At 38.1% G+C, this 11501-nt stretch overlaps 1 protein-coding gene across 2 annotated transcripts; it reads right to left on the reverse strand.

The window, feature by feature from the left end:
- Positions 1-6912: 6912 nt before the first annotated feature.
- On the reverse strand, positions 6913-10882 carry LOC112464977 (altered inheritance of mitochondria protein 3). 2 transcript variants are annotated; one of them, XM_025032301.1, is made up of 4 exons: positions 10725-10882; positions 9865-9970; positions 9561-9758; positions 6913-9465 (listed from the first exon to the last, which is right to left on the reverse strand). In XM_025032301.1, the coding sequence occupies exons 2-4, from the start codon at positions 9961-9963 to the stop codon at positions 7552-7554; spliced, it is 2211 nt and encodes a 736-aa protein (XP_024888069.1). In that variant the 5' UTR covers positions 9964-9970; positions 10725-10882; the 3' UTR covers positions 6913-7551. The 2 variants fall into 2 exon arrangements, with proteins under 2 accessions (XP_024888069.1, XP_024888070.1); XM_025032302.1 differs by lacking the exon at positions 10725-10882 and adding an exon at positions 10134-10587.
- Positions 10883-11501: the final 619 nt, after the last annotated feature.

The raw sequence follows: 11501 nt of genomic DNA on the forward strand, positions 1-11501 counted from the left end.
CAACATCAAATCTGAAGAGCGCGCAGGCCAACAAGTTCTGACATAAATTCTTTACAACGAAGAATTATTCAAGCATGTGAAACAATAACAGGTACTCATTGCAGTTTTCAAGAGAGAGAGGCTGTCACTTTGAACAAAATTTATAATTGTGTAAAAATTTTCTTATTTTTTAGTAATAAAGTAGTTAAAACACACTATTAAATTATTTATTATAGCCTAAAAACAAATTCATAAAATTTTATAATAAAAATGTTTAGATGTCAATATCTCTTAAACAAAGCGTTTACGGGCATATCTCCAGAGGAAAATTTTTTCTTGTTTTGAGGTCCTAAGTTCATATTTTAAGTTAGGACATTTAACCCTGAAACACACCTGTGGTATATAGAACATTTTTGATCTCTCGAAGAATTTTTTAGATATACTGAAAGAAGCCAAAAATCGTTTTACATATAAGAAGTGATTTTACGTTTAAAACCGTTTTTTACTTTAACTGATAATTTTTTTAATTTATCTATATTTATGTACGTATAGCAGTTTTATTAAAATAAGAATATCCGACGTCGCTAAAGCTGTAACCTTTCATCTCGCGATAATTGTCTGATTACATTTCTGTCTGTATTTTTTTTAATATTCGAGAATCTTTATTATATATACAGATTCTTATATTTTTTTCATATCTGTATCTTACTGTTAAATTGATATCTATAGTTAAAATGTATTTGCTTTTCCAACCACAATCTCTATATCTCTCTACTTGATCTCAACAGCTTCTTCTCTTGATCTCTTCATTTTCGATTCTTACGGTAATATATAATATTTATCTCGCTGACTCCCATTTAAATATTCTCTCTCTATTCTTTTTTCTTTCACTTAAGCATTTCTTAAATATTTTGTTAATTAAATTTCCTAATTTTTTGTTCAAATTTAAGTACTCTTCACTCTTCTTGCTTTTACGTTCATTGTTTGTCTAATGTATTCCAGTCCAATTCCAACGATCGTACGTTTTATGTTATTACAAAATCAGCTTCGATTTTCTACACTTATAATTAAATGTCTTTCTCCAAAGAATTAAAGAAACTCCTCAGGATTTTCTCATTTGCTCTCTTTCTTCGTTTTACTAGCGTTACGTCACCTTACATATCTAAAATTTTTGAAAAAATTAGAAAGACAAGGCTATTAAGGGGGAAAAGATTCTCCTTTAAGGAGGAATATACAGTCAGAGGCGCAAAAAAGAGAGATTTTCTCGAATTTTTTTTACGTAAACGTATTAACTTTTTTTATTCAGAAACTTTTACATGATATTAATGTATATGTTTGACGAACTGTTTGTATTTTTTTTAGTAGAAAATAATAGTTATTATAATTTTGGCGAATAATTTTGGCTTTTATTCATACTGAAGTCGGTGGACACGATATCTCAAAATGTACTGCACCGATCTTTTTGAAATTTTACACACTTCTTTTATACATATTAAGCTTCCGTGTGGACAAAGGATTTTTTTTTCAACAATTAGAACTTGTTTTACAAAAATGAAATGGTCAATTTTTTTAGTAAAAATCGTGACTCGAACTTCAGTTAAAAAATTCAAAATTTAATTTTTTCGAAATCCTTCGTTCACACGGAAGATAAAGTCATCTACTAACGAAATCTTCTGGATTTTTTTATTTTAGATAATCCTGTCTCGAGATATGATGTCCACCGGAATGCTACTTTTTTTTAGGAGTTGTATTAAAATATTCGCCAAAATTATAATAACTATTATTTTCTACTAAAAAAAAAAACAAAAAGTTCGTCAAACATATAAACATATCAATTTTTAATTTGTAAAAGTTTCTAAATAAAAAAGTTAATACGTTTACGTAAAAAAAATTCGAGAAAATCTCTCTTTTTGGCGCCTTTGACTATATATTCTCCCTTAAAGAAGAATCTTTTTTTTTATCAAAAATACTTTTGCTGAAAAAAGTTTACAATAATCTGTAATATGGACGTAAGTAGTCTACAAATTCATATCTATTGCACATATATTTATTATATATTTTATAATTTATTATAATAGATTTTTTATATATAGAATAAAAAATGTATCCATACATAAAAAAGGTAAAAAATTATTGACAATAAAAAGATAGGCAAAGAGCTTCTAATTAATTTGATACATGTACATTGATCCATATAGCCAACACTTGTACTTATCACTTTTTAATATTTGGGATCAAAATGATAGATAAAAATATAAAATTATAAATAATATAAAATTCTAATAAAATTTTAGTTACACATAATTTAATTGTAAAAATATGCAATACTGAGAAAAGATTATGACAGACAACAATCTTTCTCGATATCTTCGAAAGAGCATGGAAGTCTTAAGAACATGGAAAACAGTTTTGTAATTTACGAGATTAATTATGTCTAAGGTTATTCAATGGATAATAAAGCGAGATATAGATAGGCAAACTTTGGAAAAACCATGTATTATAGAATAATAGATTACAATATTTGTGGTAATAATGATATAATAAACTGCAATATACCTGGACAATAATAATAATCAATAAGAATCTAAAATAACACAAATACTGAATACATATTATTAACAATAATGAGAGGAGGAGCGGCGTCGAGGAAATTTCGGCAGAGAAACGAGCCAAGCCGCTATCAAATTACAATTAAAAAAGAGAAACGTGATAAAGTCATAAAACTGACAAAATTCTCATCGGCGTTCGAGTACGCTGTTCTCCGAAGACTTAAAAGAAGCACTCAGAATCACGATGTTTCAGTATCGTTATTAAAGATCCGCATTTTTTTGCAAAATGCATAAATTTAATTCATCTTAAATAAACTTATAAATAAACGTCCGCCAACGCGTACTAAGCGCCATTCGCCATGTCTCGTATTCAAATGAAAACTAAAAGAAAAAAAAATTAAAAGAAAAAAACGATACAGGACTGTATACTTTACTCGTAGATAAATAAATATATTAACAGGATCAGAATTTTTTGTAATTAGAAATCATTATTATCGTACGGCTACGGTAATAATTTCACATGCGAGGGTGAACCACCTTCGCTTCGCTTAAAACGTCTTTCTCCCATTGACGAAGCTCTGCGTTTCGCGAAAGGCAAGTTGCTATTTATAGCAAACTGTAATTTGCGTGGGTCTCACAATCAGTGAGGTCCATCACACTTGTTGATTCTAGGGAATAAAAAGCTCATTCGCGTCTTATAAATTATTCGTGAGGCTGTATCGTCCGCGGTTTTCCCCCTCGAGTCCGTGCCATTCGCAATCTCATTTTCGAAACGTAAAAAAATCAACGCGAGCAACGACACATCGATCTGCATGTCGCGACGCGGTTTAACCGAGTCGTCGCTTCCATGGCGCTTAGTGCATTACTAAATATAACAATTGGTCTACATCGTAGAAGGGACTCAGGTCGCAAAATAATGTCGCTAACAGTGGTTACACAGCCTTATTCCTACATTGTTTCTAGGAGAATTCAGCCGATATATCGTGAGGTCGCGATTTTCAAAAATAACAGATGTATTTTTGCATCATCACATTTTTTTTAAGCGGCGCACATTTAATTTATCTTCTTTTTTTTTCGCGTTTACAATTGCACTGTCTCTCTCTCTCTCTTTTTCTCTTTCTCCGCGGATTGGTCCTTTCCATACGATTGTATATAAACAAGTAACTACTCGCGAGCTGAGATCTCTCTCTTAATGATACTAATGAAGCACCTCGAATACACTGAACAAACGTGACGAAATGTCCGGGAATAAAATTCGAGAGGAGACGATTTTCTCTTCGAGTTCGAACAGCTCACAAGTATATTCTAAAATATCGAAGCATGCGACACGGGGATCACGATAAAAGTGCGGTTCGCAAATTTAAATAGTTGCAAAGAGTCTCCCTGTAGTAGTCCGAATAGTCTTAAAACTATCAGTAGATATACCCAGGATATTTAGAAGAACGGCGAATGGCTGAAGAAGAATATTTCTTCCTATAAAAATGCCGTTTCCGAACATTTACAGATATCCTTACATCAATTCTTGCAGCTAACATTCAAAGCTTCTACCTTACCTTTACTTTTATTCCGTTTTAAGAAATAACTTTTAGAATATAGTTTTTTAGGTTTTTGTAATAAGAACGCAATTTAAAAATTTTTTAGAATTTGAATATAATTTATCTGCTTTTTGTTAAAGATTACATCTCTTTTTTAGATATGGAATAGTAGAAAGGCGAAATTCCAGTCTATAATATTTACAATCACAAAAAAATGAAAAGAAGCTACAGCGAATTCTAAGCGCAGAAACGATTAATTTTTCAACACTCTTCTTTTTTTGTTCGTAAAAAAATAATACTTAGTTTTGGGGGATAATTTCGCGGTTTCCTAAATTGCTCCGTTCTCAGCCAAAAAGCTACATTACAAAGTACAAAAATATATTTTTAACAAAGCCGACTTTGTTGAGATCGGTCTAAGACAGCCAATTATTCATTATTACACGCATACACGACGCTACGCGATTAAAATCGACTCTTTCCAACTATTTCAATTTAAAAATGGCAGCTTTATCCGCCGCTTCATCTTATTCTGGCAGCGATTGTTAAAAACCGTTAGAATATGACAACGTATCGTCTATACCGGAGGCCAAACACTATTTTCATCCTTATAGAAAATCGTTTGTTAGCATTAAGAGCGTCGGTGACTACATAACGCGTTTAGACATTAGGTTTCGCTAAAACTGTTAAGTTTTTGTTCAGCGCTTTCAGGAACAAGGTCGCCGATGTGCGCGATGTGCGTTTAGACGCCCCGCATTAAATAAGAAAATAATGTGCGCGACCCGGTCGCGACTAATCGAAGAATAATTGAGTAATTGTGCGCGCGATAATTGACCGATTAGTCTCGATCAGGCTGTATGTCATGGGCAAATCTTTCTTCTTAGGCTGATAAAACTGGCAGAGTACACCCAACCGAGAAGCAATTATCTCTGGTCGATTACTATGTGGTAGCACTATATATGTTTTCACAGTTTACTTACGAGATTACGGCGAGTTCGTGATGGCAGATTTGTCCCCTGTAAATTGACTCTGAGTATTTAACGCGTGGAGGACAATCGTTCGAACGAAAACTCATGTGATGAATGACATTGAAGAAATACGATGAAATATGATCGACGCTCGCAGTCGAGACATGAGATACGGTTTTGTACGAACGTGGCCAGTAAGTCGTCATCTAGTTCTTTCCAGTTGTTTAATTCATCGAGTTAAACAAAATATTGAGATTTTTATGTAGAAAATGAAAATATATATATTGCCTTGTTAAATGCATATATATTTTTTAACTCTTCTGCGATAATATAATACATATAAATTTGAAACAATATATAAATGCAAATCGTTGTAAGGTTTGATATTCAGAACACCGATAAAATTAAGAAAACGACTCACTGACTGTACATTTTGAGAAAGAGAAGCTGTAGGCTTCGTTTGTGTTATAAATACGGCAATAATCCTATTTAATTTGTTTTCATTCTCTTGAAATGGAACAATTTGGACAAACATCGTCCATCTAACTAATATACTTCGCACAAGAAACATATTTGCCTGATAAATTTTTAAACAATTATTTTTTAACTGCAAAATTATTGTTCTATTACTTCCAAATTCCCAATCGTTCTTGGCATTTGCACATTTCAAAACTAAAAAACACATTTTTCATAATATACTACAATTACGCATTCGTTGAAATACAAATCGTAATTATCTATTCGAGCACATTATCAGATCATACAGATATTCACATTATTGACGACGCGCACGTGCGAGAAAACACGACGACGTCGCTCCGATACAATATTCTTTTCGGAAATCATCGTTAAAGCTGAATTATATTAAACTTTAAATTGACAATTTATAGCCGATAATATGAAGAATCCTATTAAAATTTTGTTGCGGAATGTTTGGCGATTTAGTGCAATTAGATTGTTACCGTATTTATAATGCAAAGTTTTTCTATGGAAAATTTTGGTAGAAATTCTCCGATTGCTTTGTAGATAGATAAGTACGAGATGAGCTGTTTTACATTCTATAATAAAATGCTTCTTTCTTTGTAAATCTACAGCAACGTTCGCCTTGCAATAATTACATGTTATTCCGGCTTAAACCTACCGTTTCTTCTTAAATATAGACAATACCGTTGTATGCTTAATGGAGCTAGGCAAAACACAGTTCACACATTTCAATTATGGAGTAAATCTCATGGTCATTAATGACTCGCTGGATTATCGCATAATCCATCAAATAACAAAGATCCTGAATATCACCGATCTCGCGTACATCTATCGCACTGCATTAAATAGTGCTTCAACGAATTCTCGGTAGTTTAGAAACATCCAGGCATCGCGCGATCACACAATGTTTAACAATATTCGAAAATATGCGTTTTACCCAGCTTTAGCGCTTAGTCCAATTCAAAAATGTATTTCAATTCGTTTTCGTGCGTAGAGACAATGAGGCAGCGTTCAGAAATCTCGTATACTTAAAAGTATCATAATATCACTTTCTCTGTTTATCCGACCTTATTTGCCGCAAGATATTGGAAGCAGATTGTGACAGTACTGAAAATCGTACAGCGTATGTAACATAAACTATAGATTTTCAATACTGGCAGTGAATATCGGAACGCAGCCTAACTAAACGGATCTCGATTAGCAAGCGTGAACTCATGTTCTCAAATGATCACATTCGTCGCCGTAGTGGGTACAGTAAAAATACCAAACAACAAATTTATATTTATACTTATTTTCTGAGCGGATATAGATATATATCCATATTATATATACTTGTTCAAAATCAGAATTTAAACATTTAACGAATTATTATATTTTAATTTAAAAAAATGCTTATTTTTCTACAAAATATAGAGTAAAAAGAATTATATTTATCATATTTCATCAATTAAACTAGATAAAGAAAAATTTAATAAATTCCACTATAATAAAAGCTCGACATTTCGGAACTCAGCAATAACTTCATAATTACAAGTACAGAGATATGAAAATTATAACAACGACTGAAACTGTTACTAAAAACATTCGAACGACATTCAAGAAAATAATCTGTTATAAGTAAGGCCATTGCATGAAAATTGATGAGAATCAAATTGTACATGAATTCAAATTGTACCCAGCTTCGATCACGAATAAGTTTCCCGACACTCCTATGAGTAGACTAACGTTGATAAATCTTTGATATCACACGTAGTACCGTTATAAGAACACTGTGACAGTCATAAAATCACAAATAATGTTCGTCACGTATCCGCGCGATGATAATCGATCAAAGCCGTTTCAAAGACATATCAATTCCGTTCAGGACTCGAAGTAATCGGGTATGAATTCTAATCATCAACGATATCTCCCCCCTCCTATCTGTTCGCGATGTCTTTCATATCTTCCTGACTTCTTTCTATTGAATAAAGTTCTATCTATTTACATCAAAGCCCTTGGTCGCGCGCCGACACAGCTGAGTACCAGCTGTAGGCCTGGCTATCACGAGAGCACGGGAGCGACCTCGGTCGCGTCCTTGCAGTCTTGAATGGATAATTGAGCGATCTCGCTCACCATCTCCTCCTGAGCCTCCTTCTTCAGTATCGTGTATCCCGGTTGCACCTGTTCCTCGTTCTCGCACATCGCTTTGCCATTAGCTGGCCTTGCCTGGCCATTCGCCTTTTTCTTACCCGACGATTCCTCACTGGACGCACCTGGATTAATCTTGAAAACACTTTTGATAATGCTGTTCATCGGCGAGCATTTCGGAAGTTCCGAATACTTATTAACTTTGGTTATTACTCTTCGCGGTTGCGCATTACCTTTGACAAACTTATTGGCATTCTTCTGAACAGTCAATTGTTGCATGGCTGACACTTCCGTTTCTTTCGTTTCCATTGAAGATGTTTTACAAGATTCTAGTTTTACAGAATTCTTTTCTTCACATGGCGGCGCTTCCTCGACAGTACGCGTATGTTCTGAACCACAGACATCTTCTTTCTCCGAGTACACATACTCAACGCTGTTCATCGGTGAGCACTTCGGAAGCTGCGAATAGTTATGCTTATTACCTTTGGTTATTACTCTTCGCGGTTGCGCATTGCCTTTGACAAACTTATTGGTATTCTTCTGAACAGTAAATTGTTGCGTAGCTGACACTTCCGTTTCTTTCGTCTCCATCAAAGATGTTTTACAGGATTCTAGTTTTACGGAATTCTTTTCTTCACATGGCGGCATTTCGTCGACAGTACGCGTAAGTTCTGGACTACAGACGTCCTCTTTCTCCGGGTATACATACTCAACCACGAGCTCATCACTCTTCTTAAGATCCTCATCTAAATCTGTCACTGGGACAATCTTCGGTTCCTCTACTTTTTCTACTGGAGCTTTGCTCTCCGCATGATTAGTTGTATCTTGCCGCTCCATTGGCACTTCCCTTTGAAGAACTTTAACGGGACTCTTCGGCTTCGTGAAAGATTGGTCTTCCTTATTTTGGCAATTTGTACAAGAAGTGTGCGTTGGTGAATTTGTCTGTCTCTTAGTAACGTTGTTTTTCTGAGCTACTCCCATATGCGGTCTGCTTGCTCTATGCGCATTACTTTGTACACTGAATGACCCAGATTGCTCAACATACGGCGACTGTACATGATTAAAGTGTATTTGTGACTGCTGTGGTTGTTGTTGCATCCTACGAATATCGACATGCATCGTATTGTCTATATGTGGCGGCGGCGGTGGTGGCGTCGGCTGCTGCTGTTGTTGTTGCTGGTAAGTAGGATATGGCTGAAACTGATTCGAAGGATTAATGGCCGGGTTGGTATTTGCGGCCGGTCCATATGGTAGATTCGAGTTCGGATGCATATACTTAGTATTCACATACTGCGGCCACGTTTGCCTCGGTTGAAATTGATGCTGTGCCGCAATAACATTTTGCACAACTTGACCGTCTCTACCGCGCTCGCGATAGTTGTACTGATCGAGGGCGATTCGATGAACGTTGTTGTGGCACTGCTGCGATACGATGTGTCCGGATATAAAGATAGGCTCGTTCTTGGAAATCGCCGAGCTTTGAGGCTGATGCCCGTAGCTCTCATAGTGCATATTTTCGTTGTTAATAGTCCTACCATAGGCGACGCTCGAGTGATACTGCGGCGGCTGTGGTATGTACTCTTGCTGCTGCTGTTGCTGTTCCGGGTACTGAGGAAATTGCGACATGGGAGGTTGAACGTCGATCCAGGTTTCCTGCTGCGGCGGACGCTGTTCATTGTCGCGTATGGCTAACACTGCGTTCCAGACCTCCTTCAGCTCGCCCGTGATGTCTCGATCTTTTAGTATTGTATAATTACGATTGAAGACTACCCCTGCGTTCATCGCTTCTATGAAGTCTAATAGTAACTCGATAAAGCTCATACGCTTCTGTTAGAAAATAATAGGGTACATGTGACAAAAATTATTTGCGCTATTGTTAATCAATAAAGACTTTACAGATTTAAAAAAAATGTCTCATTTACCTTTACGTCCTGAGCATTCTTGCCGCTCATTCGCAGGACCTCGGGGTTGGCCATTACAGCAAACACTATGGCTTCCGTCTTTGTGCGAGGCGGTGGCACTCTCATACCTCCGTAAAGTGGCACAGGCAGTGATGGTCTGCGAGGCATTGCAATTTTGTCCCAAGACAGTACGTTTACATAACACGGAGCCGTAGTGCCCTGTACCAAGAGAATCGACATTTATATAATACCCACGCCATTGATTCCTACAAGTTATGTAATAAACAATTCTTGCAGTAACACTATTATCACAATGACACAATACCTGTATGAAATCCTGTATACACATGTGCGGCTGCGGTGGATTCTTGAAAAGTCGTGCCCCATTGCGCCCCTTCATTCTGGACACGCTACTTTCTGTCATCTTGCAGCTGAAAATCAATCGGTTCAATAGCAAAAATTCTATACGCACGTAATTCCATCTATGCTATCGAAATGTGCGCTCCTTTCTCGTACAGATGTTTCTAGCGTTAGTGACGTTTACAACGGACAAGGAAATAGCGATCGGCTTGTCTTACAAAATCATATACGTACAGATCGAAGTTTTAATCCTCAAACCAACGAGCGACTGGTTTCCGAAACCCTTCTCCAAATTAGCGCGGTCCGTTACATGTGCGGAGCACGCCCTATCGCGGACTCGAAGCCCGGAGGGGTATCGAGGCTTCCACGGCCCCCTTTTCTCACGATCCCCCGTAACGACAAGCGGCACCGCGTGCGCGGGGTGTCCCGGAAAAAGAGAAGTTATCAGTTGAAAAACACTTCGATGCCAATATGGCGCGGTGAGCGGAATCGCGCACGTTATGACAGATGCGGCCGCGTAAAACGGGCCCCCGCGGTGCCCGCGGTCGCTGTGCCGTTGTTGCGCGGCTCTCGCGAGACGAACCGACGGACGAATTACGTAACGCGACACACACGGGGGAAAGAAGGACGACACCGCGAGCCAGATTCCCGAGCGATCGAGGTCGCCCGAGGCACGGCCAAGGTTACACGCGCCCTGTCAACATAACCTGTCAAAGCGCCGCGGTGAAGCTCGCCGCCGCCGAGTCGCGACGTCGCGGGGGAGGGAGGGAAAGAGGAAGGTCCAAGCGGGTCTCACGTCTCGCGTTTCTTGCCGTGGAAACTCACCCCGATGGCGAAGTCACACTCGCGGGAGAACAGTCTCAAACAGCCGCGAAGCCGACGCGAAACATTCCCAGGATGAGGAAAGCCGACTCAAGGGAGACGAGCCATCTCAGCCATCCGTTCCTTTTGTTTATTATCTTCCCGGGGGGCTGCACGCTGCACGGCGCTGACGGCGCCCGATCGACACCTCACGCCCTCGGCCTCGCCGCGGTCGCCACGAGAACTTTCGTCCGTCGTTCCAACATGGCGCGCGCGCGCGCGTGCGCGGACGGCCTCGCCGGAAACCGGGAGCGCCGTGAAGTTACCTGCCTGTCTGCGAATAGTGCGAATTCCCTAGAGCGTGTCTCGCGCGCGCTTTCGCGCGGCGATGAGGCGATTCGCGCGCGACTTCAGATCGCCGCCGTTGGCTAGTTGGGACTCACGTCGGTCTATTTCGATTGATATCGGGCGAATGAATTTTCGTAAGCCCGTTCCATCGAGCAGATCGAGCTTCGTCGTTCCGCGATGAAACGATTTAATGGTGATGGATCGAATACGGTAATTATTATCGTTGTCTGTTTATCAATGATGCGATTACCCGATCAAATCTCTATATATTGACTCAAATAGTTGGAAAGAATGTAAAGAACAAAATGGCGAGCAGCGAGTAGTCGCGCTATATCGATCGAAGGAGATTCAATAGATTTGTTCGTGTTGCTTGAAATCCCTGCACTTAAAACGAGATAAATATACGTAGAAAAAAAGAAAAGCGAAGATTGTAAGTGCGAGAAATGCAGGCAA

Source organism: Temnothorax curvispinosus, unplaced genomic scaffold, assembly GCF_003070985.1.
Source record: "Temnothorax curvispinosus isolate PA1 unplaced genomic scaffold, ASM307098v1 QBEX01014781.1, whole genome shotgun sequence".
NCBI lineage: Eukaryota > Metazoa > Arthropoda > Insecta > Hymenoptera > Formicidae > Temnothorax > Temnothorax curvispinosus.